Source organism: Xiphophorus maculatus, chromosome 6 (genome assembly GCF_002775205.1).
Source record: "Xiphophorus maculatus strain JP 163 A chromosome 6, X_maculatus-5.0-male, whole genome shotgun sequence".
NCBI classification, from domain to species: Eukaryota; Metazoa; Chordata; class Actinopteri; order Cyprinodontiformes; family Poeciliidae; genus Xiphophorus; species Xiphophorus maculatus.
The window spans coordinates 23,568,099-23,594,675 of record NC_036448.1 but is presented as its reverse complement, the minus strand read 5'-3'; the positions used below and the strand labels follow the sequence as shown (position 1 = coordinate 23,594,675).

General features: G+C 36.3%; 2 protein-coding genes across 3 annotated transcripts in view; one reads left to right on the top strand and one right to left on the bottom strand.

Moving 5' to 3' along the window:
- pigk (phosphatidylinositol glycan anchor biosynthesis class K) overlaps positions 1 to 3,479 on the bottom strand; it is a 92,583-nt gene extending 89,104 nt beyond the window's left edge. For both annotated transcript variants that reach the window (XM_023336185.1, XM_023336184.1), the window contains exons 1-6: positions 3,365 to 3,479; positions 3,100 to 3,153; positions 2,900 to 2,991; positions 2,191 to 2,326; positions 1,536 to 1,647; positions 378 to 474 (exon numbers count right to left, since the gene is read on the bottom strand). In XM_023336185.1, coding sequence (XP_023191953.1) covers positions 378 to 474; positions 1,536 to 1,647; positions 2,191 to 2,326; positions 2,900 to 2,991; positions 3,100 to 3,153; positions 3,365 to 3,430 — 557 coding nt within the window. In that variant the 5' untranslated portion in view covers positions 3,431 to 3,479. The remainder of the gene's footprint in view (positions 1 to 377; positions 475 to 1,535; positions 1,648 to 2,190; positions 2,327 to 2,899; positions 2,992 to 3,099; positions 3,154 to 3,364) is intronic.
- Positions 3,480 to 6,197: 2,718 nt separating this feature from the next.
- The window catches only part of ak5 (adenylate kinase 5), a 97,552-nt gene continuing 77,172 nt past the window's right edge, over positions 6,198 to 26,577 (top strand). Inside the window, exons 1-5 of the mRNA XM_005811454.2 lie at positions 6,198 to 6,607; positions 8,533 to 8,719; positions 14,004 to 14,171; positions 18,328 to 18,500; positions 24,781 to 24,894. Coding sequence (XP_005811511.1) covers positions 6,548 to 6,607; positions 8,533 to 8,719; positions 14,004 to 14,171; positions 18,328 to 18,500; positions 24,781 to 24,894 — 702 coding nt within the window. The 5' untranslated portion in view covers positions 6,198 to 6,547. The remainder of the gene's footprint in view (positions 6,608 to 8,532; positions 8,720 to 14,003; positions 14,172 to 18,327; positions 18,501 to 24,780; positions 24,895 to 26,577) is intronic.

Sequence of the window (26,577 nt, the reverse complement as noted above, 5' to 3'; positions counted from 1 at the left end):
CAAATGGCCTTTTTTGAGTCTGTAAACTCCAGTTATTGATTAATCAGTTGATGATTAATCCGATTAATTGCTTAAACCTAAACAGAAGGTTAGTGTTATCTTATTTAAATAAAGAGAGAAAAACAGCAACTGCTAAAGATTGAAACTAAAATACCAATGTATGTATGACATACAAATAAAATCAGCTACCGAATCCTTTATTTTGTAGCAATTAATAGCCGATTATTTAATCTGTTAAATTATTTATTGGACAAGAAATGGATTTATTGTAGAAATTTATTTACACTTTATTTATGGTAGTTATTCCAAAGTTATTCTAGGGAATAACTTTGTGAAGTCATTCTTAATTAGGGCAGTATTAGTCCTCCATAATTTACCTTCTTTTCTGCCACATTTGCTCAAAAGCATCAGCCAATTCCACGTTGCTGATCTCCTCCGAATCCTGAAACTTAAGGAAGCCGTTCCCACCGTGACCTGTCAATGAAACACAAAATATAGAATATTAAGACACGTTTACTGGTAGCACATAAAAATGAGACAGAAAATGAAAATAAAAACACAGAAGAAAGGTGCTAGGAATAACGTGATAAAAACTTGGCAAACGATCAAAGTGAACATTTTATACATTTGTTTTTTAAAGCAGCTTTAATAAAATCAGAAAATACTCTAAGAGCTTAAGTCTAAAAAGTCAAAATAGAATAGCTTTGTCAGAAAGTCTCCAAAAAGCTAATATTTCACCACTAAAATGTTGACATTATAATGTTCTTTGCACCAATAAGAAAGCATATTTCTCTAAATACCAAACTCATATCTGCATGAAACCTGAATTAACTCTGATTAAAGTGCAAATTAACCTTTTTGGAAAGAGGAGAGAGGACATCTCCCACAATACCTCCAATGTTTCCCATCTAAAATACCGTGAAAAGACCAGATTAATTGAACCTAAAGCCATTTCCTTCTTCACTGCTGCTGTTGTGCTTCTTCTTTGATTTTGCATGATATCTAAATGTCATTAAATAAATGTTAGAACATTTCCTCTATTGAATGTTGGAAAAAAGAAAGGGAGACTAAACTGGAAAAGGGCACCGAACAATTTAAACCCATAGAGTTACATGTTAAAACCTTGACAGAGAAAACTGGGCGATTCTGATCTCAGATATGCAATTTCCAGTTTTCTTTTGTTTCTGAGCTATTGATTGCAATTTTAATCAATTTGTTTTTCTCTGACATGAGAAAAAATAGTTATGTAGATTTTTTGATAGAGGTAGCAGTTTTGAATTTACCTGAAAAAGAAGGAGTAACAACATTAGCTTCACTTATGCATCAAAGCAAGACGTTTGCTGATGTGTTCACAACTAAAGAAAAGTAGGAGTTTTCAGATTCAAAGCAATTTATAAACAGAGGAACAATAACTGATTTCACAAGATTTCATCTGCAGTTTCCTGATAACAGGAGATCAAATGAGAATAAAACTGAGTTAAGAAATCAGTTTTGGTGATTAAAAACTGTCAATAAGATTGGAAATAATTAAATACCAGTGAGGTATATGAGGATGTTGCTTCGGTCGTCAGACAGGAGGCGTTTGGAGCGAGGAGTGCTGGGGGGAAGCCGTCCAGTCAAGACTCGCAGGAAGTTCTCCACTGTCACCTGAAACAAATCCATTGTGGAACATTAACAACAATTTATTTATAATAGTTCATGTCTAATTAATCTGATTTCTTTTTCTTTTTCCAATCAATCCAGTTTATTTGTATACACTGTTCAGTAGTAAGGCAGTTCAAAGTGCTTTTCATCATAAAAACACAAAAATCAACTATTGAAGATTTACATTTTCCCAAGTAAAATCATTTTACACATCAAATTATTATGGCACAAAATCAACTCTAAACAGCTAGATTTTTAGTCTTGATGTAAAGAAACTCAGTGTTTCAGCTGCTTTGCAGTTTTCCGGACGTTTATTCCAGATTTTTGATGCACAGAAGCTGAATGCTGCTTCTCCATGTTTGGTTCTCAGAGGTCTGGAAGTTTGATACCACAACAGCAGATCTTTAATGTGTTGTGGTGCTAAGCCGTTCGGTAATTTATAAACTAACAATAGTATTAAATAGTCTATTTAAATCATCTAATTATGCTAAAAGTTTTAAAAAAGAAGCCAAGTGCAACAGTTTTACAGTTCAGAGGTAAACCGACCTCGTATCCACGGTAATCCACCTCAACGTCGTCTCCGTAGACGTTGAGCTCCATGTTCTTGTGGCTGAACACTGTGGCTGGTTTAGGATTTCTGTGGTTACAAGCCATGTCGTCGGCCAGCATCAGAACTATATGACTGGCACAAACAAAAAAAACAAAGAAATAAATACACCAATATTGTTAAATATAGGTAAATAATAAAGTCAGTCATGTTGAGTGATTTCTATTGGTGGTAAAATACATTACTTTAGTGTTTTTATTTAGTTTTTGGAAACACATTTGACTTTATGTTGAAGAAACTGAATAATTTCTCTTTATTTCAGAATTTTACTGTAAGTTTTGCTGCAAGTAAGGAATCAAGCTGGTTTCAGTGTTCTACTTTTCCACTTTTATTTGTGAAAATACATAACTTAATCACAGTGCAGTCAATAAATTAATCATATTTAATCACAATTACGGAAAAAGAACATTTGAAGTAAGTTTCAGGCAAAATCTGAAAAAAAAATTTAATTATGCAAAGAATGTTTTATTAGTTCTCCTTTTTCTGTCACGACTTTGCACGTATTTTGTGGAAACTGAAGGACAAAAAACAGAAAACTATTTTAACGAGTCGGGCAAGCAGAACAACATTCCTAATTTGATATTTTTACTGTTATTACCACCAGTTAGCAGTGAGCCCTGACCCTGTATTTGTTGGGCTGAATGGTACCTGTCAGGGATGCCCAGCCTCTTTACGCTCCTGTACACCGACAGAGAATTGGCCACATGTCGATAGTTGAACCAGAACCTGGAGGTACACACCTGTTTGTCCAGCAAAACAAGAAAAAGTCTCTTAAAGCCGGAAGAAATCAGGAAGCTGCTCTCATCATTCACGAAGAAAATCAGTCAGCTTCATGAATAAATACTGACCAGAACAGCCCAGTTGTTTGTATGACCGCTGCTAAAGAACTGGCCTGCTGTATTCTGATAAAATAAACAAAACAAGACACAACACATGTAATTATTTTTCATGTGATTCTGATATTTAGAAGCGAAATGATTAATTCAGCAGTGAAATAGGGTTTATAAAGAAACGTAGCAAGCTAACCGGAAGCGATTTATTTGACAAAATATAACGCAGAAATACACAAATACGGCAGGAAATCCGAAGCTAGAAATACAAATTGATACTCACCTCGATATTAATGCAGTCCGTAACTAAATACGTTACGAATAAACTTAATAAAGTGAGTAATTTCATTGTGCAGCGCTGTCAACACCGCCTGGATATCGAGGAAGTAAAAAGCCAACCTGCGCGACTACTTCCAGTACGAGACTTTTCAAAATAAAAGTTCACGAGAGACAACATTGTTTTAATTGAGTTCCATCAAATCAGGTAAAGTTCAGCTTTATTTAAAAAGCACTGAGGCTTAGGAATAATGAAAAATAGTCTATACTACTACTAAGAGTAGAAAAAGGTCCCAATTCTGCTTAATATCTAATACACACTTGATTTGGCTTAGATTTCTTTTATCTAATATTATTGTTATTATTGTTGTTGTTGTTGTTGTTGTTGTTGTTGTTGTTGTTGTTGTTGTTGTTGTTGTTGTTATCATATCTTGAGTATTAGCTCACCACACCAGCTGGAATCTACTTTCTAATTATTAAAAAATATTATATTTTTGATGTCTTGGCTGGGTCACTCAAAAGAGGCTTTAAATTCAAAAAGTTTTTCCTGGTTAAATAAAAAATACACAAGAATGGCTTTGTTTGAGCTGCATTGCCCAAAGGTCCAGATGCATTTAGAGCCTCAAAAGAACTTTTACTTTATTCATAATAATAAAGTCAAAGTCATACTATTATTAATAATACTTTTCTTTTAAGTCGTTTTGTGTCTTATGCTACAACACAACAAAATAATAATTCATAAAATGTGGATGTTTATTCTGGTGAACATATAGAAGATAATTGAAGTACATGTAATTAATCGATGAGAGGAACACCTTCAAAGACAGTAATCAAGGTCGATCAAGATGACATAGTAATGGATTTAATATGTCATCTGCAAGAGATTAAAGATGTTCATCTGTTCATTTATTTCTGCTCTATTCGTCTTCTGATTTTAATGTTGTCTGCTTTATTTACATGCCATCTATCAGAAAAATGAGAGATAAACATCATTTTATGATTAGTTCAACATTCAAACTGAACAGAAGACAAAGATTGGCTTCATGCTATTGTTTCTTTGACTGGTTTTGTTATTATATTTTGAGATAATTGCTACTTCCTTATTAGTTACTGATTTGCACATCTTTGGATTCAAATATCCTCTCCTGCAATTTGGTAAAAAGCTAAGAGTAAGTATTTAAATATCTGCTTGCTCTGAAAGGAGGAACTGTACAAAATGTCTTCATGCACGTCCAGCATAGAGTCAGCTTGATAAGCAGGCAGCATGAAACTCAGCTCTGTCAAACAGCAGGGTGTGTGATTTTAGAGAACTGAAAGCTACTCTAATCCCTACTGCTGCTGCTGCTGCTGCTGCTTTTTGACCTGCTGTTTCCCTCACTTCCCCAACTCACAGCTCATTATATAATAATGAAATCTGTGAAGTGCAACTCAAGCTACTGTCTTAAACTTTTATATAATTTTTAATCAGAAAAGCAGGGGAGAGATTGGAAAGTGGGACAGACCAACAAAGCCTAAATATATAAAACAAACCTCTGAAATACTTTGGAGCCGTACAAAGTGAACATTAATGTTTAAACCCAATAAAGTGATGGTACAGATTTTAAAATAATCAAGATTCACATTGATTGATTATTTTGAAGTTCATATTACTGGTGAAATTTTTTTTTTTCCATTTTTTTCTCCCAAGAGTTTTTGCAACGCTAGTGGCTCGTATTTTTTTCGACTGTAGGCAGACAGGAAGGAAGACATGCGGTAAAGGTCGTCGTGACCGGGAGTCGAACCCGCGACGTCCGCGTCGAGGACTAAGGCCTCCAAGCGTGGGGCGTGCTAATCCCCTGCACCACCACAGCACGCACCATACGAATAAATTTTAGCTGATAATAGTTACACAGAAGTATGTAAACTGCATCAACATAATAATATACCATACTACACAGTTACTTCTAATGAATAGGCTACTAATATTTATTTTGTAAATATGAATTTAACCCAGGCACATTTTGAAAGGAGCCTTCTATCAACTTGGCCTTAAATGCCACTCAGAGAGAAAGAAGACAGTAAAAAAGCAGAAACCAGATTACAGTTTGCCAATGGACCCCTGAACAAAAACCAGATAATCAAAACACTCAAATGCTGAGACAATACCAGGACGTTTCTGGAGAAAATTTTGAAATTTCTGATTTTGAAACGTCAAAAATGTGCTAGAAAAAAAATCTGAACATTTTAGATTAAATTAATAGGTTGTAAGTCCGTGTCTTCCTACATCATTTATAAATATGCACTTTATAAGCTTGTCCCAATTTTCTTAGGTAGATTTGAGTTTTAAAATGTGATGGTGCATATTCAAACATTTCAGATTTTAATAAAAACTGAATTTTGAAGGAAAAAGTCACAATTCTGAGGGAAAAAACAGAATTCGAGTTTAGGGTCAATAAAAAATGTAAAAAAAAAAAAATTAGATTGATCTTAGAAATGTTCGAAAAAATAAAAACGAGCTCCAAAAGTCAAAACTTTGCTAGAAATTTTTTTTACATTTTTCAGAAATTTTTTTACATTTTTCAGAAATTTTCGACTTTTGTAGCTCATGAATGCCCTTTTTGGCTGAAATGTACTATTCTTTTCCTCTATGTACAATGACCTTAATATGCCGTTGTATAGATTTCCCTAATGCATAAACAATTTGCATGATTCTGAGAAAAAAAGTCGTAATTCTGAGTTTAAGGGCAGAGGGTGTTTTCAGTGGCCCTCATCCTCTTTCGTGTGGATGCACTGTGCGTAAACATGAAGTTTCAGTTCTGACCGCAAACGCCACCAGGAGGCGTGGCGTGCGCTCTTCTGCATACAGAACCCGCAAGTCGCTGTCAGCAGAGCACAGGCTGTCCAAACCGGAGCAGCGCGCTGCAAGCGAAGCGCTGCGGGAGGCGAGAAAAGGAGTCCAACCGATCCACGCATCCGCACCTCTGAGAAGGAGCAGGCGGAGGAAGAGGAGGAGGAGCAGGGCGGCGCGGTGGCATCACCTGCAGGAATCCACTTGAGAAGTCCGCAAGGACAGGAGCGGGGAAAATGCGCTGAAAGGAGATTTGTCACGAACTCGCTCATTAACCAAAGATAAATCAGAGGGAAAACAGGTGGGAAAAATCCGCCTCCGATAAGTTTTTCATTTAAAAATAAAGAGGAAATCCAGCTGGAGATGAATACCAACGATGCCAAGGAGTATCTGGCACGGAGGGAGATACCTCAGCTGTTTGAGGTGAGAGATGGAGCTGACATGATGTTTACTACATCATTTCAGTCTGAAGCATTGCAATGTGCGCTGGAGAGGGTCTTATGTGTCATCTTTTACCAGTGAAGCAGAAAATATTACAGCTGAAAGCTTAAAAACAAGCGCATCATGCTGGTTTAATGATCCAGAAGCCGTTTTAAAAACTGCAGTTTAACAAGTATATAATGCATTTTAAGTTATTGCAGATCTTTAGCAGATAAACGTGAAAATAATGACTGTTTCTGCAAGAATGCACGCATATTTAAACAATATAAGTGGCAATCTTCTCACGTTTCTCTTACTTCTCACATAATTACGTTCTGAGTTTGCAGGATTATTGATATAAGATTACTTCTGCTCAGAGGACAGTAAATTATCTCCTCCACTTAATTACAGTCAATCCCCACTGTGTTGTGTAGCTAATGTATGCAAGCAATCAGTGCAATCACTGCTGCTTATTTGCCGTCAGCTTAAATTACGTTAAGCAGCAAAGAGGCACATCATCATAGCTACTATTTTGGTGCGTTCAAACAGCAACTGAGGCTCAGATGCTGTTTTCGTCATCTGTCTGACCAGAAAGTAAGTGAAACTTCTGGAGGCTTTTCAGGATGTATTAGAGGTGGAGGAAGGGTGGAAATCAAGAAGGAAGTCCCTGGGGAAGGTGTTGTTTTGGAACAGTTAGGGCAGAGGTTTTTCCTTTTTTAATGCTAGCAATAGAAAGAAAAGGTCATCAGGGTCCTCACTGCGAAAGGACAAAATATTAACAAGCATTTTTGGTCTAGTTTCTTGTGGAAATATCTTAGTAGACTTGAAATGAGACAGAAACTAACTTATAAGTAACTTTTCAGCACAATATACTAGCTTCTTTTAGGAAAATAATTCCTTAATAATGGTTAAAAAATATTAGTTCCACTGCCAGAATATTTCATTTTTGACAAGACATTTTTCTAATTTTGTAAGCAGAGTAACCAAAAACTGTACTCAAGTATGAGTAGTGATACGTCAACATATTTGTACTCAAGTAAAAGTAAAAAGCAGCCGTCCAAGAAATTACTCAAGAAAGACTAAAAAAGTATTTGGTAAAACGTTTACTCAATTACTGAGTGACTTTTAAATTATCAATCATTTAATATTTAAAAATCACATCATCAGATGGACCAAAATATAAAGTTAACTGGACATTTTTGTATTTTAAGGATGAAGGTGACAATAATTCATATAAGTAACAAAAAATAACAAAATCAGGCAAAATAAAATGTTTCCAAATCAGTTTCTTTCAATAAAAAAACTTTTGAAACTTTAACAACAACTGCAGGTGTGACTGCTAAATGTTTGGTTAAAATATGTTTGCTTGTCATTCAGTGGGTAGAAAATCCAGAAATGTTACTCAAATAAGAGCAGAAATACTCCTCTTTGAGTAAAATAAGAATTTTAGGAATACTTTTACTCCTGAAAGTAAAAGTATTTTAAAAATATTCCTAAAACTATTCTTTTTCCAAAATGTTACTCAGGTAAATTAATTGAGTAAACGTACTAGATTCTGGTTATAAGTGAAATAATAGTGCTTTTTCATCAAAGTGAAGGAATTATTAACTCTAAAGATCCTGTATGTTGCTGAAAAGTTACTTATAATTTAGTTTTCCCTTATTTCAAGTGTAATAAGATATTTGCACTAAAAACTAGACCAAAAATACTTGGTAAGATTTTGTGTTTTTGCAGTGCTGCCCTGTTTTGCCAGACAGGGTCATGGACAAAATGAGATGATTGGTTCCCCAGCCGGAGACCAGACAGCAGGCAGGTTTTGAACTTTAGATCTCATTAGTTGCTCAGCTCCACTTTACTCCCACAGAACAACAACGACGCGCTGTCGCCTCTCTTCTCTAACTACACCTCATCCTCTCTGCTCCCCACAGAGTCTGCTGACTGGTTTGATGTACTACCGGCCCGATGACCCCATCGACTACTTGGAAGGCTGTCTGAAGAAAGTCCGGGAGCTCGGCGGCACCGAAAAGGTGCGGTGGGACACTTTTGTGGGCCAGGAGAGGAAGTCCCTTCCTCCGCTCAACGGCGGCCAGTCGCGCCGGTCCCTCTTCAGAAACGGTGAGGCTGCAGAAAGACACGAGTTCAAGGTCGTTAAATGTGAAATACTTGTCCATAAAAGTAGGGAAATGTTTTATCGCAAACTGTATTATCAGTGTTTCACTGATTATGTGGTACACCAACACAAAAGAGTGCCGAAACATGAAGAAATATATATTTATTTCAAACTGGTTCTTAAAAACAAAGAAAGCCAAAAACAAAATAATTAGTTTTCCACCTACTTTTCCTTTTGAAAAGGAGTAGGAAGAAACAAACACTTATTCGATCCTGCCTCTTATCTCAATTTAATCAAATGTATTAATTACTAACTCAGTACTTCTCAGACATTTATGAATAAAAACATGTTGTGGCATTCATATGTCTGTTCAGTTTGCTAAAGAACTAACAAATAAGTTATATACCATTAAAACCAAATAATTACAAACTGACTAGAAACTAGACCAAAATACTTGATAAGATTTTGTGTTTTTGTAGAGTAGATTTTTTTATTAGTAGTTTAGACTGAGCAGTTTAAGGTCATTTAATGTGAATTTAGCCACAAAACTAGGCAAATGCCTAAATTAGAACCACATAAAATATATTTTTGTCCACTAGCAAACACAAAACTGCAATAAAAATGATTAAAAAGTAGTTACCCGGTCAAAGTCCTTGTTGGCCCCGCTCTCTAACCCGTGAACTGTCGCCTCCGCTGGTAAATATCCCACAATGCACCTGTACATTTAAACTTTACAGGACAGCTGTGCACATGATCCAATCACATCCCATATACTTTCCATATGCATTTCAGTTCAAAACCCAGCCACCTTACCGTATTACCATGATGTAGTTTTTACAGCCATTTGTTACAGTGTATTTGGTCACAAACTGTATTTTGTTGATTATGTGATACAACAACACAAAATAGCGCCTAATTATACTTTCATAGAAACTGTATAATTACCAAGAAGCTGGTAATTATATAGTTATTAGTATGATTACCAACACAAAATATTACCAAGTATTTTTGTTTTACTTTCTAGTGCAAATATTTTAGTTAACTTAAAATAAGACAAAACTAGCTTACATGTAACTTTTGAGCAACATACAGGAGCTTGTTTTAAGTCAATAATTCCTTAATATTGATTAGAAAAAGTACAAGTTCTACTTACAGATTATTTAACCAACAGCATGTGAAAATGTCGTATTATTGTATTACATTTACTTGAAACCAGCTCCTATATATTGCTTGCAAACTAGTTTTGTCTCATTTCAAGTGTATTGAGAAATTTGCAGCAGAAACTAGACCACAATACTTGGTAAGATCTTGTGTTAAGTTTGTGTAGTATATGCATTCATATTCTACCACAATGAGTAAAAACTTTGCTGAAATGCCTCAACGAGTTCTTCATATCTGTTTGACACTTTGGGTTTTGTTCCTCTTTGATTAGGTCAGTCTTGTTAGCTCCTCTTAGTGTTTCTAGTTATGTTTATTTCATATAGTTAGTTATTGTTACTCTAGTTTCATCAGTTTTCATTTGATTAGGTCTAATTATTCCTTAGTATTTGTATTTTTGCTTCCCAATTTGTCTTTGCAAAACAGCTGAAGCTCAGACTGAAGGGAGAGCTGGAGAGCTCATGTGAACTTCAATGTTTAAGTCTTACTGTAGATTCTTCATTATGTTTGACTACGGCATTTTAACACATGCATACTCTTTGATTTTAACCATTTAATTGTAGCTCTTTTGTAGAATTTGGGAACCTTATGTAAAGACAGTTGCAGCCATTAAAAAAGGTTTGATGTGACAGTGAAAAAATGCTTTTCATGTCTCAGCAGAGTATCTGACGGTAAGGTGCTCATCAGAGAGACAATCTGGAGGAAGAAACTGTTTTTGCTTTTTGTAAATAATGCTCTGTATCACCGATCTGAAGATAAAAAAAAGTCTAAACAGTTTGTGTCCAGGATGTGTGGGGTCTGCAGAGATGCTAGCTGCCCTTTTTGTGACCCTAGATTTGTACAAGTCAGCCCTGATGATTTATACTGACACTCTGATTACTAATTAGATTACTAATGGAAAAAAGGTTGAACTTTGGGTGGGCATTTGTTGTTTATCATTTACCATGATAAATTTCTTATCATGGGAAAATTTTCATTCATTCTTGTTACAATAAATCCCAATTAATGTTTAAAAACTTCTAAAGCTGTCCAGGTCAGGATTGTTTTTAATATTTTTCTCAACTGTTTGTGTAATAAAGGACATTAATAAATGTCAAACTTGAAAATATGATTAAATCAATCAATTTTATTTATAAAGCACCCTTCATACTAAAAGCAGCTGAAAGTGCTGTACAGATCAACAAAAACAAACAACCCAAACTCTACTGTGTGCAGTTTGGTGATATAAATCACACTTCTTTATGTGACTTGTGTCCTAAAGAAAACATCACAAACGGGAATATTTATTAAGAACAGCATTTGTTCTAAAATGTGGTGTCATACAGACATACACTTACATTTAAAAAAAGTAATAAATAGTTCTTATTGTCAATAATACCACAAAATATTGTGATAAAACATTAATCCATACTGTAGGCTGAACTGGATTTTATTTAAGTTTATCATCATAAAGTAAGATGAATACCAGGCTTCTCAATTTTTTATTTGTAAAAAAAATAAAAACTCAATGCGATGCAGCAAGGATAGTCATGCATCATTATTTTTTCCACTTCACATTTATGTGCTACTGTTAGGTCTCTCATAAATAACATTTACATTTATTATTCTAATATGAAAAAATGTAATTAAATACAAGGGACATGAATGCTTTATAGTTCTGACAAAAGAAGTAACATTTTTTACAGCTTATATATAATTTAATAGCAAAAAATTGTCATAAAATGTACGTAAAAGAAATAAAATGTTTTTCTTTTGAAGAAAGCTAAAAGCATCCCATTCCGCTCCGTGTTTTAACAGTGAAGGGTGCTGACATTTGCAGAGCACCTTGAGGAGTTCATTTGCAGATCCTCTGTTTAGGCTCTTGTGTTTTCCTTTGAAGTACAGGAAGGAGAATAAGAGGTCTCTTCCGCTGGCTCTAATGTGATGTGTATCCATGTGCGTCACCCACTCTCACTCTCTGAAAAGTGCCAAAAGTGAGACACCTGAGCTCTCGCTGCAAAATTGATGTTTTTTTTTTTGTTTGTTCTTTTTTTTTCAGATAAGCCGTTTCCTGTGTGTCCAGTGTGCATTTAATTACCAACATGAATGAACTCTCTTCACTGGAGATAAACTTGTGCAGTTAATCAGTAATCTTTGCTGTCCTTTCAGCGGTTATCAATTGCAGTTACAACCCTGTGCAGGTGGATGCATTGCGGAAAAGCCCCGTTTATGCAAAACCTGGACGAAATTTGCAAGGCAAAATCAAATTCAGTTACACAGTCAAAATCGGCATGCTTGTGTTTTTATTTAAACTTCAAAGCTTCCTCTCTTATTTTCTGAAGTACGGGGTTTTGGCTGCTTTGAAAGCAAAGATCTGCAACATCTTGTGTGTGTCTGAGCAAGGGAAAAAAAAGTACCTGCAGTTATTCTGGTTGTGCCACAAAACTTCACAGAGAGGTAGAGATCGTACAAATAAAAAAAGCAGTGACCGGCAGGTTTACGATTTCAAGAAAGTGTGTTGAAGAAAGCCTGAAAGCGGCAGTGTTTTGCTGAGCTGAGCGGCCGGCTGATGAACGTTGTTGATAAATGAAGCTTGTGGCTGAAGCTCATATCTGCCATGTTTCAAAACCTTGACAAAAGGAAAATCTGCTCTGATGTCTTGATTTCATTCCTACCTCCCAACTGATTTATGCCACTGCAAAAACACAAAATCTTACCAAGAATGTTTGGTTTAATGGACCATGATATTTGCTAGTTTCTACAAATATCATAGTTTTGTCATATTTCTAGAGTACTAACTTACAAATAACTTTTCAGCAAAATATAAAAGTTTGTTACAAGTCAATTATTTATAATATTGATGAAAAAGCACTAGTTCCACTGGCAGATTATTTCACTTATACTCTTTGTGTTGTGTCACTAAAAATCTCATTAAAATTTGTTGAGGATTGTGGTTATACTGTGGAAAAATTTACAAAAGTTCTAAAGTTAGTCATATTACTGTATAGTAGAACATAAAAGTAGAAGGTAGCAGATTGTATCAGTAATTTGTAAATTTATTAATAGGATTAATGTTGTGACTGATATATAATCGATACTTTAATCACCAGGAACTAAATTATTTTGTTTTGTTTTGTCATGCAAGTTTTACTTGATTGGCCATTCAGACAATTTTCACTGTTAGTGTAAATACTGGTTGTATACAATGTTGTGAATACAGCCCAAAAAATCATTGGCTGCCCTCTCCCCTCACTGGAGGACCTGCACAGCGACCGCTGTCTAAGAAAAGCACAACACATCACAAAGGACACTTCTCACCCCGGACATTCTCTGTTCACACTGCTGCCGTCAGGGAGAAGATACAGAGCAACCAGAACAAGAACCAATCCTCTCAGAGACAGTTTTTACCTGATAGCAATAACAAAACTAAATGCAATCAAAAACAACCATTAATCATCATAAATGATGTATGTGAGAATGTGGCTGTTCTTATTTAGTGGTTTTTTTTTGTTTGTTTGTTGATTCTTGCGTTGTGTGTGAATTGTGAGACAGTTATTTTTTGCTTTTGGGCATGTGCACTGACTGATGGCAACTTTTGAATTTCGTTGTTCTTGTGACAATGACAATAAAGATTTATCTTATCTTATCTTCTGTTCACTATAAATATATGGCACTATCAAGCAGTAAACGTCCACACTGTAAAAACAAAACAAACAAAAAAAACCACCTAATTTACGGTAAAACACTGGCAGCTGTGGTTGCCAGAATTTTATCATATAAATACAGATTTTACTGTATTTATTTTTAAATACTTTTTTACAGTGAAGTCTCTGCTCCCTCTGTCAGTCATAATCTAGTATTCTGATAAATTTGCCCATTTACTTTGATCGACTACCGATTACATTGATTTATGAATGCAGTAAACTGTTAAAACATACAGATATGCTACACAGAAAGATTAGCAACCGTAATGAAGTAGCTCTGTTAGCATATGTAGCTAACAAGTTGTTCTCTCTAATTTACGGTAAAGACAACTCATCAATTAATAAAACGACCGAGACGTTTCAGGAATAGTCTTTTATCGATGTATAAATATAACTTTGTTTCAGAAATCTAAATTTATATAATCTTGTTGTTGTCTTTGTGCCACAGTTTTGCCCGAAAGCCCCAACTTCCCCTACAGACGGTATGACCGCCTCCCTCCCATCAGCCAGTTCTCCATCGAGAGCGACTCGGACCTGTCGGAGACAGCCGAGCTCATCGAGGAGTACGAGGTGTTCGACCCGTCCAGGCCGCGACCCAAAGTCATCCTCGTCATCGGTAAAGGAGCGCTGCCAAAACCCAGCATTTAGAGTGTGTTTTACGTCAGATGAGACGCAGAAAATGCATCTGGTGTTGATGCCAGAAATGTTTGAGTGTGTGTGTTGCGTCACAAACGGTCATAGGCGGAAAACCAGAGAAGTCGGAAAAATATTGGAAAAGTCTACAATTGTCTCCACAAAGAAATCATAAAATGAACACTTGAATTTAAACAACATCAATATGAAAAGGCGAAAGAAACAAAGAACAAAATAAATCCGTCATTCATCAAAGAAAACAAGAATACATTTTTAGATCCCCCCGCCATTTTTAAAGCAATGGTTCAGTCCAAAGTGTAGGAGGAGCAACAACAACGCTGCTAACAGCACAGGCTCCGTTAGAGCCTCTGAAATGAGGAGCTAGTCGTGGCTAGGCAGCACAAGAACACTCTCCAGTAAGTAAAAAGTTAAAGCAAAAGACGTGGAACTCATTTTATTTACTCTCATTGCTCAATAGGAAGAAACACATTAACAATAAAAATCAGACTGCAGTTTGTTGTTTCATTACTTTGGCCTTGGAAATCAAAACTAGCATAACTGGCTACATTGTTCTGACTTGAGCATTTTTTGTCAAAGGTAGCAAATATTTCAATCATATTTAGCCCTTTAACGCTTATGTTAATGAGAAGAGTTTGAAATGGGAGGAAGTGGCTGAGCGTTAAAACTAGCCGACAGCTCGTTGTATGGGAGCTGCAGAGGAGAAAAAGAGCAGATAGAAAAACAGAAAATTATACCTTTATTTCTTACCATCAGTGTAGAACCACAAAAAAAACAAGAGGATATTTTTCAATAAAAACCCTGGTGCTTTGAGCGTTAAATTTAAGTTATGATACTTCCCAGATATTTATTTCTACCTACTTATAGGTTCTTAGGCATCCAGGACATGGACAAATCAATGAGAAATTTTATTAAATGGAGTTACTCATTAAAACTTGTTTTTATTTCAAGCCTTAAGTTTTTGTAAAGTGACACTGAACCAAACCAAATATCGAAACATTTCAATATTAGTTTGACTTTTACGGTTCTCAATAGTTTGTTTACTGAGAAAAACACGTTTGATGTGCAATACCACTTGCCAGTCATTTCTGGTCCTGCAGCTTTAACACATCAAAAACTTTTTAATCCACATTTTACATGACATTTCACTATAACTTTGCCACGCCCCCCAAAATTGATCTTAAGAAATTTCCCTGTTCATGGTCCCCCCCATCGATAATGAGATAGGATTTCCTCTCTTGCAAACGATGCTCAGTGCTTTCATATTAAAGGATTTAGAAATGCAAAGATGCTGATGAAGTAAAACTTTGTGGTCTGGATAGGAATCTAAGTCCATTTCCTGGTATCCGAGCTCTCTTGTATCATCAGAGCTGATCTCGCTTCATGTTCGCTTCACATTCGCTTCACGTTCCTCAGTGTTAATCTGATTTCCTTGGCTTGCTTGCTTTAAGTTGTCAAATAATCTCATTTATCTTGTTAATCATTTCCACAACAAGTCCTGAACCTATCTGAGCTCAAACGCAGCTTCAAGACCGTTTATAAAAGGTTAGAAGAAGCAAGAAAACGACTTCGGTCTCTTCTTGAGGTCTTTTATTTGAATGGCTCTCTGTGGAGTGGCTGATGGGTGTTTGTCCTCGCAGCACAAAGTCAGTGCCTGTCCGTCGCTTTAAGAGCATGCTGTGCCCTGGTTTTGAAGGGAAAAGCAGCATGGCAGCTGCTGTCACCTCCACAGAAGATCATGGTGAATGTTTTGTGTGTCAGGTTTTGCAGAAAGCTGTTAGCTGTGAGGAGGATGTTAGGATGTGAAGAAGAATTACAAAATGCAAATACAAAGGATCTGGCATGATAACAAATTGTCCCAGAAGTTATTGCAATAAATGATAATATTGTTGTTTTGAGACCATTTTCAATTAGTGAAATGGTAATAATGCAAGAACACGATGTCAAAGATTAACAAACTTTAAGTACTAATGAACATGAACACTGGAACTGGAAAACATTTTAAATATCCAAAATAAATAATCAAAACAAATAAAATAGATACTAAAGTCCCTGTAAACATAACTGTCCTTTAAAAATTACTGAAGCTTTTTGTCAGCCAGTCTTTGGTAGAAAGAGAGACAAGAGAAAAAAATTAATCATACAAATGGAAATTAGTAGTTTTAATTTATCTCGCTATTAATGGATTAACTGGTTTTTGTGGCTTTCAATCAGACTTTTATTTTCCAAGTAACTATAAACAAAACATGTTTGTCTGAATCCCTATGAGGAAAAATAAAAATAAATACCTTCACAGTCCAGACTAATGTGAAATTCACAAAATTATCAGATCAACAACATTTTCTGCCACTCTTATTAGTAAAAATATGCAAAAACACAAAGTAAATTAATCTTTTATTTAAAAAACTCTCACAGAAAAAAGAAAAACAATAGAAATTTAATCTGAACACAATTCACGTTCCTGTTGAATATTTGCTTTTACAGAGAGAAAATCTTTTATCAGGGATCTTTGCACAATCTCTTTAGACCAAGGGCGTTCAAAGGACGGCCCGAGGGCCATTTGCGGCCCCTGCACTCCTTTTGTGCGGCCCATCCAAACACAATTCACAAATAAATTAAATAAATTGGGACAAAACTACAATTTAAACAAATATCTTATTGAAAAGGTTTGATGCAACATAAAATGATCATTTTTTAAAAAAACTTTCTGGTTTCCTTCTGTTGTCATGGTAACTAGGACCACATCTATTCATTGACTTTATAATCTAAAGCACATAAATCTGCTTTTAATTTCTGTATTAAAAGTTGTCTAAATACAGTTACTGCTTTCAAATGAAGAGCTAGTGTTTGTTTTTATTGCTGAGAACAAACAAAATATTTTTTCTGTTTTCTTAAATCGAGGCCAAAATAAAAAGCAAACTGCATACCTGTCATTTAACAAGGAAAATCCATTTAAAGTTTTGGATCAGTCAGATTCCTACCAAAAAAAAAAGGAAGAAACTGATTATTTTATTTGCTTAATTAAAATAGTTTTGCTAAGTTCATTGTTTAGTAGTTAAAAATAAAAGCAAAATTTTTGGTGATTTTAGTTTTTTAAAATTATATGGATCAATTGTACAATTGCACATCTTTGAAAAGCATTAGTAGAGACTCCTGCACAACCAACACATGGTTTCTGGATGGTAAATCAGCAACAAAACACTTGTCTTTTCCAGCAGCCATTGTATAGCACAGGCAGGGTAAAACCAGCTGACCAATCATGTTGGAGTTTCACTGAGGTTGCTAGGTAACAGGCTGAGCTTCACTGGGGCTGCCAGGTAACAGTGAAGTTCCCCGTTGAATGTGACTTAGTTGGAATTTTTTTTTTTTTGAAAAGGTCAATTTTCCAGATTGCCAAAAAAAAAACCCGGCTGAGTCTTTTTTAAAAAAAACACTTGGGCTGCTGTTAGAAACAGCAGAGATGGAAATATAAAAACATGCAAAATGTTAATCTTACATAACAGTTACGCTTTAACACGCTGGTGTAACTGGGATAAGACAGAACTGACTCCATTAAGATCCTGGAAAATGCTGGAAATCAAAAGTGCTTCTGCATGAGAATGCACCAGAGCAAACATAATTTTATTATGGATAAATCAATCCATGAAACCTAAATCGTCTGAATGTTATTTTATTTCTGACACACTATAGACTCAACCTGGAAAAACTCTAGCAGAAATTTTCAGAAACCTGGAAATGAAGCAAAACTCAGAAAAAAGAGCATTCAGATTTCCACAAGGTTTCCCTCGGCGTGTAAAATGATCTTACTCAAGTTTCTGTTTTTCTTCATCAACCTTCAGGCAGTTTTACTCAAAATATGACCTTTATAAGGGTCTGTCACTGTTCATTTTGCTGAAATATAATCACTTTATGTTTGCAATTCTGCTTTAGGTTGATAAAAAAATGTTGACACCATTAATCCAAAGAAATTCGGTGAGAAAATAGGATTCCTTTATGTTCTCCTCCTCCTCCACAAACACACACACTTAATCACACACAGGCCTGATTTCTCTCACCCACACACACAACAACAAACCTCCCCAAAAACATCAACAGCTCTCTCTTTCTCCCTCTGTGCTCAGGTGGCCCTGGCAGCGGCAAAGGAACACAGAGCCTGAAAATCGCCGAGCGCTACGGCTTCCAGTACATGTCTGTGGGCGAGCTGCTGAGGAAGAAGATGATCCACAATGCCACCAGCAACAGGAAGTGGAGCCTGATCGCCAAAATCATCACCAACGGCGAGCTGGCGCCGCAGGTAGCCGAGAAACAGAGACAGAGACGTGTTGGCAGGGGGGGCGGGTGAGATGGACTAAATATTTTGGGAGAAATAAGCGGCATGTCCAGACACTCGGGTCAGGTTGTTATCACAGCATGAATGCAGCGAGGAACTAATTGGCAGAAGGCGCATGACAAGCATGCTGGAGAGAGAGGATGTTTATCTGTCTTATTAGCATCCATCTTTCTAAGGTAATTACTCCGCTTGGAAGAAAATGAGCGCTGACCCCCTCCTGTGACTGTTTACGCTTCACTCTTTCTAACAGAGTACCTAGCATAATTACAACACAATAACATATCCCCAGTTCAGCGTCTGACATTAACTGGATTCACCTCAGAGGATTTTTTTTCCCTGCACAGCTTCTACCTGTTATTAAAAACCAACTCAGAGCAACATCTCAAACAATAGAGAGCAGGAACTTTCGATAAAAACAGCTGCAGCTGAGATTAAACCGGCAAATGCTCAGCAAAACACAACAGACATTTTCTTTACGTCTTAAATCAATCAATCAATTAATCAAATTTTATTTGTATAGCACATTTCAGCAGCAAGGCATTTCAAAGTGCTTTACAGCATATCAAACACAGAAACACAAAGTCATCAAGTGGGGGGTTCTTGCTCTTGCATCCATAAAAGGTTTACCGGTTACACTCCTACTGTGTTATATGGAACGAAATACCTGTTGGTATTTTTATTCCCACTCACGCTCACAATCACAGTTTAAAACGATGTAAACAGCATTTTAATGGGCTTCTGGCACGAGGCTTCGTACACCTCTTTCACAGAATTTTGAGTAGAGACTCCGTCGTCCCTCACGGATTTTTGTGCAATTCTATGGTACCTGTTAGTGTCTAGAATTTACAGGGTTTCCGTTACGCACAATGAATTAAAGTCTAGTTTTCAGTTTGGAGTCTCTCTTTAGATTTCTCTTCATCCTTAAAGCTGCAGTATGGAACTTTTACAAAAATGTTTTTTCCACATTTGTTAAAACTAACCATGTTGTGACAATATCACAATATCCTCCCTGAGCTGCTAATGCAGTCTGAAGTAATGCACAGCTCCCGGTCAAAAACAGCCAATCAGAGCCAGGAGGTTGGTCTTAGTCAATCGATATCATGTACTTGCTGCTAAATGTGCTAATGGTGGAGAAACAACTTACCGTTACAGGAAAACCATTTTTCAGTGGCTATGCTAGCTTGAGGATATGCTATCAGGAAGAAGCTCTACCATAGCAAAGAGAAACACAGGAACTAAGGCCAACCCCTGGCTCTGATTGGTTGTTTCTAGTTAGCACTGGGAGAAAGCAGAGGAGCTCAGTTTTTTCAAAAAGTATCTATCTCATACTGTACTTTCACGACAAAGTGACAGTTTAAACAAATATGGAAAATATATGTAATTTTTTTGTTAAAAAAAGTTACATACTGCTGCTTTAAGCTGTCAGATAATAACAGTTAAATCCTCACAAGTGGAGTGAAAACTGTGGATAAAACAGCATAGATCACATCACCAGTTTGGCAGTATTTCAGACATTTAAAACAAAAAAATTAATCAATAATTATTGATTTCAACTGATGTGACATGCCTATATCATTTTTCAGCCCTAGACTGATGGATTGTAGATATTAGAGAGTATATGTAAGTAATACTCAAAACCACCTGAGTGATCAATCATGTTTGCTCTTATTGTAAAATATTCTACTCCATGTGTTATAATACCAAACAGGTGGAGTAACTCCACTCGTTTTTCATTGAAAACATCTCCAGAGGATGGTTTTTAAGACCTAGTGATGTGTTGCCGTCGCTGCAAGGTCGTGACACAGACGTAAGCCTTGGACCTCGTCATAAAGAGCCCGTTTTAGCTTGAGGATTCTCATAAATTATCCGCACTAACCGCCTTAGTCATCGTTCATCTTCCTTCTCCTGACATGTCTAAGACATTAGTTTGCCCTTGCAGCGGTTCAGTCGAGATGAGGCAAACAGCAAAGTAGGCCAACCAGCAATCATAAATCAAAAAGTGGCTGCTTGGCATCGGTTCATACTGTAAGTTTTGGTTTGTTTATGAATTAAATTACTAAGTTGCGGCTTTAGTTATTCCTACATTGTTCTTGCTGTTGCATAGGGAGTTAGCTAAGATTGAGCGTGCCTTACATGAAAAAAAAATCGAAATTTTCACCAGAAATTTCTGCATTATTGGCTTTTTATCTAATAGACCAGCAGAAAAATGTGCTCATTAGTGAAGTAAACAGAAAATTGAGACATAGATTTCTAATTTTGTTTTGCAGAAATCAGTGAAGTGTGTTGTGCATCTATTTTCCATCCTACTTACTCCGATAAGTCTAGATAAAACCCAGTGCAACTAATTAGTTAATGGAGTCCATCTGTGTGTAGTTTATTCTCCGTATAAATCCAGCTGTTCTGAAAACACCACAGATGTCTTTTAAATGTTTGAGGTTTTTGGCTGAGCAACAGACAGGTCAGAGATGAAGTTGTGAGGAAATTTTGCTCCTAAAAACAAGATTTGCTTCTAAAACAATGTTGAAAGCTTTAAACATCTCAGAGAGAGATGTGCAATACCTCATCTCAATATGGAAACGCGTAGAACGACTGCAAATCAATCAAAAATTGGCTGATCACCTAAACTGACTGCATCAAAAAAGCAGAAAAGAAGCAGATGGTAGCTCTAAGAAATTGCAAATGAGAGAAAATATTTTTTAAAAAGTAGCCTTTGTTTCAATCATCCCTTTTGATGGAGTAATTATGAAGATATAGTCATAATGTTACTAGAAGACAGACACAATTTTATCAGAAATAGGTCTTAAAATTACAAGAAAAAAATTGTTTTATGCAGAAAAAACTTGCATAATTACTTTTGTTATTTTTCTGTTGGCGTTCTCATAAAATTACTACTTTATTCTCCTATTATCACAACTTTGTTCTGGTAATAATAATACTTAATTCTCGTGTTTTTGTAACATTGTGACTTTATTCTTGTAAAAAATGTTTACAAAAATCACAGTCTAGCCCTTAAATTTTGTCATAGAGTTGGCTTGAACTCAAAGTCCAAATAAACAGAGGTTGTTTAATGAACAAAACAAAGTGCTTGTAAAGCAAGATGAGCGGGGTGAAGAAAAAAATATCCAGATTTTCCAAAAATGAAATTTTCAAAAACTAAAACTTAAATGGATCAATTAAATGGATTTAACACCCAGCCCTACATAAAACAAAAATTTTCGCCTACATGATCTACAACTAATGATCAACATCACCCTGAACACAACTCTTCTTCTCTGAATATGAGGTGGCAGCATCATACTGCACAGTTAAAAACAAACAAACAAACAAAAACATGATTTTTTACGGTAAAATACCATCAGCTGTAGTTGCCAGAATCCACCATAAAATTCCAGGTAAAACTTTTTTTTCCCTGCACAGTTAAATGTCTTTCTTGTTAATTTTGCAGTGAAAAATGGTGCTGGAGTCAATATTTTACCATAAAAGAAAATGTTTTAAATGTGTTTATCCACAAATAGACATGAACACAACCTGTAAAATTAACGTACAAATGTAATATATGCAAATTATTGTTTTCACTGATTAATTTACCGGTACATCAAATCAACTGTTTTAAATTGTCTTACAGTTTATAGACTTTTCCTGTCACAATTTTACTGTTAATTACCGTTGAATATAAAGATATTTTTGCGGAAATGCGTCAAGATGCTCAAGCTTTACTGAGATTGAGTTATTTTACAATGATGATTAATCAAAATGTCCTAGAAGGCTTGGATTTGAATGAAAATGTTTTTCTAAACAGTGTTGACTTAAGAGGGATGAACTCAAATGAACTTTTCAGATTTTTATTTCAAAATTCATGAATCATGAATGTTTGCGGTCGTAAGGTGACAAAATGTGAAAAGAGGCGACTTCTACAAGGCACTATTCAGGCTCGATTGAAAAAACGTCAGTTATGTTCATCACATAAACACATTTTTCTAAATGTAATTAGAGCTGTAATAGCGCTGAAGTTGCAAATGATCCAATAAGGCTGAAAGCGCAGATGAAGCAGCACTTCACTCTGCCAAAAGCTGTTTGTCTCTCTGAGCCTTTTTCTCAGCAATCCCACCTGTCCTCTGAAAGGAAGCTCTTGGACTGTCGACAGCCAGCTCTAAAATTAAACACAGAAAGCACAATTGCTTTTATTCTCTTAGTCTGTGAAGTATCTTCATCTTAAGAGAGCTTCAGCAGAGAAAAGGGCAGTTTTAGAACCAGCATTGCATTATTCTGAGGAGTTGGTTTTCCTCACACTTCCAGCCATTTACAGTCTATCTTAATAAAACCATTTTGATCTTTAGATTAGTTTGAATCCCTGCATGGATGGCAGCTTGCATTCAGAAACTAAACGCTTCAGTTAGTCGGGTTATTTTTAGACCAGAGCATTGCATCATGCATCTCTGCCATACTGCAAATTACTTTCTGCCCAGAGAGATGCGTTCGAACATGTTGACCTCCTCCAGCCATGGGGAAGTAAGTGATGCTAAAAGAAGTTAACATCCTGTGGCTTGAGGAGGGCATCGCTCTGCCGCAGTTACAACCATTAAAGAAACCATTAGATAAAGATGAACACATCAGTGGAAATTGCACAAGTTGAACAACTTCCTCTTCAGTCACCTGTTGTCACGTTACTGCAACAAACTTTACTAGTTTTCATCAATTAAGTTTATTTGTATAGTACATTTCAGCAACAATCGTCAAGTGCCGTCGTTACACATCAAAATGTTGATCAATGTTTTATTTATAATGAAAAAAAGCGACTCTAAACAGGTGGGATTTTAGTGTAGATTTAAAGAATCTCAGTTTTTCGGCTGTTTTGCAGCTTTCTTTAAGTTTGTTCCAGATTTGTGGTGCATAGGAGCTGAACGCTGCTTTTCCATGTTTGGTTCTGGGGACACAGAACCAGAACCAGAACCAGAACCAGAAGACTTGAGAGGTCTGAAAGGTTGCTATGACGACAGCAGATCTTTAATGTATTGTGGTGCTTAGCCATTCATTGATCTATAACGGCGCGTTTACACCAGACGCGTTACGTGCGTCAGAAACACCTCTGACGCTTCAGGTTCGACGACTGTGCACTTTTGGTGCGTTCACAGCAAACGCGTTTTGAGCGTCAGGCGCGTCTGGCTTACATTCAAAGTTTGTGTGGAGCGTCGGACGCGCATTGGACGCGCTCGACACGTCAAATACTCAAAGCAATGCAAATGCAAGTTATTGTTTTCACTGATTAATTTACCAGTATATCAGATCAACAGTTTTAAATTGTCCTACAGTTTAAAACTGTTGAAAACTGTTCAAACCGCGGCGTGATTTGGACCGCTAGACACTCAAAATGAGCCGCAATGGACCCTCGACGCGCCTCCACACAGACTATGAAAGTTAACCAGACTACCATTCAAAACGCGTTTACTGTGAACACTCCATAAAACAGCAGTACCGTATTTTCCAGACTATACAGAGAACCTCACAATAAGCCACACCTACAAAGTTAAAAAAAAAAAAAAAAAAAAAAAAAAAAAAAAAAACTGGAAACGACCGCTCTTGGTTTTTCACAAGGAAAATAAATAAATAAATCTATCAAGGACGCAACCCTCCGTCTCCAACGCCGAACCATGGATTTGTTCACGCTGAGCTTACATGCAGCGTGAGCTCAGGCACATCTGTAAGTAGTAAGATCGATAGCCCTCAACGTAAAAGCTGCATTATAAAAAATGTTTTGTGTGGTTTCTATGATGGGGGGCATACGTTTGAAAACATTTCTCCGTCGTGCCTGTTCCTAGCATGTGCTAAATGATTTCCAATTTTGACTTCCAATGATTCACTTCCTGCTAAAGCGCCCCCTGGCGGTTGAAGAAAAATCCACAGAAAAGCCGCACCAGGCTACAAGCTGCATGGTTCAAGAGTGGGAAAAACGTAGCGGCTTATAGTCCGAAAAATACGGTATTTTAAATTCCATTCTCTGAATCTGACTTTTTTTTTTTTAAGCACTGTAAATTATTTTTTATAATCTGTTGCTGAAATGATTCTCCCTAAGGAAAACACCTACCCGTTCTGTTATTTGTATTGATCCAGAAACTAATGACCGCCCTGCAGATATGGCAGAATCTCTTTTATTGCTTTTTATTAAAAATAAATAAATAAAACATCAACAGCTTAGGCACTGGATGAAGGCACATATGAATCATGTTGCTTTTGTCATTTCTTTCAGGAAACCACAATAACCGAGATCAAGCAGAAGATTATGAAGATCCCAGACGCCAACGGTATCGTCATAGACGGTTTCCCTCGAGACGTTGGACAGGCCCTGTCCTTTGAAGACCAGGTGAGTGTTTGTTATTGGACCCATCTGTCTTCGTCCATCTCTAGGATGATATTCCCACGTTTACTTTTTCAATCACTTAAAGGAAAAATAGTCTCTGCAGGGTTATTATCACTCAAGGATTTCATGGAAGCCGTCGTGCTCTCGACCACAAGACAACATGTTGCTGTGGAAACGTTCAGAAATAACCAGAAAGTCGTACTTGTAAGCATGAGCTGCAAGCTTAATAAAGTATGCAAATGAGGCAGACCCAGTCCAGTTTTCTGCCTCAGATGTGAGAACGGCATCATCAGCTGCTCTGTGGGTTGTGTAACCCCACAGGTTATTTAATGCGTTTGATATCAGGAGCTGAGCAACATCACAGCATCACTGTAAAGGCATTTAGACGCCCTGATATCCACGCAGTAATGCCAATAAAGGTACTTTAAAAGTTTAAAAGGGAACAATTGTGCAAAATTCACATTTTGTACGTTTTTTGGATCTTGACTGATTTTAAATACAAACATCCAGTCGTTTCTTGGCAATAAGTTAATGTTTTTTGGTGTCCGTTTCAAAAACCTTCTGAATGTAGCAAATTGGCAGGTGCTGCCCGTTACTTAGCAACCCCAGTGAAGGCCAGCCCGTTACCTGGCAACCCAAGCAGAGTTCCAGTATGTTTGGTCAGCTGATTTTTAGGTTTTAATCTTTGTTTTCACATTATATGCTCCCCTCCCCCCCCAAAAAAAGTCACATTTTCAACAAGAAAGAAGAAAGAAAAAAAAATCCCACCCAACAAAAAACCAACATCCCCATAAATACTGTCACCTACAAGTATGACATGTATGTAGCAAAGAAAATAAAAATTAAAACAATATAAAAACCATTGTCCATGGAACCACTATTCAGCCAAAATTTAAAGGGTCTGTTAGTCAGCTTGTTTTTAATTCAATTCAAAAATACTTAACCAAAGGAAATTAAATAATTTTTCCGTGCTACGTGTTGTACAATGACTACTGGAAAAGACAAGCGTTTTCTTGTTGCTTTACCATCCAGAAACCACTTACTTCATTCTTGTTGGTTGTATAGGAGGCTCTACTTCTGCTTTTCAAAGCTGTACAGTTGTATAACTGTGTATTAGTTTGCACCCATTTTCACACGTGAGTGTAAAGATTGAGTTTCGGGGGAGTGGTCAGCGGTTGTTTATTTTAATTTAAAGGGACAGAAGGTCCTAAAACAACTCATTCTGAAAGGAGCTCAAAAGGAGTTCAGACTAACATTTCATTATCTAAATATGATTTTGTGTAAAAAATGTAATGAAGTCAAAGTTACACCATCTGATTAAGAAACGTTCTGCCAATCCCTAACTAAGAATCAAATGGAGACTTTTAAAAAATCAGTTTGACAACTTGTATTAACCACTAGCACCATTTTCTGAGGTGTATAAAGTTTATAAAGGCGTAGAAAGTGGAGCAGAGGGCATTGATCCTCATGCTGAGTTGAAATCCTTGGTTTTGAGACCAGCATGTTTTCTCCCCTTCTCTCTTTGCCTGTTTCCTGTCTGACTACTCTCAGAAACGGCCCTGAGCACCACAAGGATAAAAAAAAATAAATAAAAAACACTTTCTTGGCGCTGTAGATAAAGTCCTGCTTGGCTGAGTAGACATAAAAATCACATTTTCATTTCAGAAATCTCTTATTTGATTACAG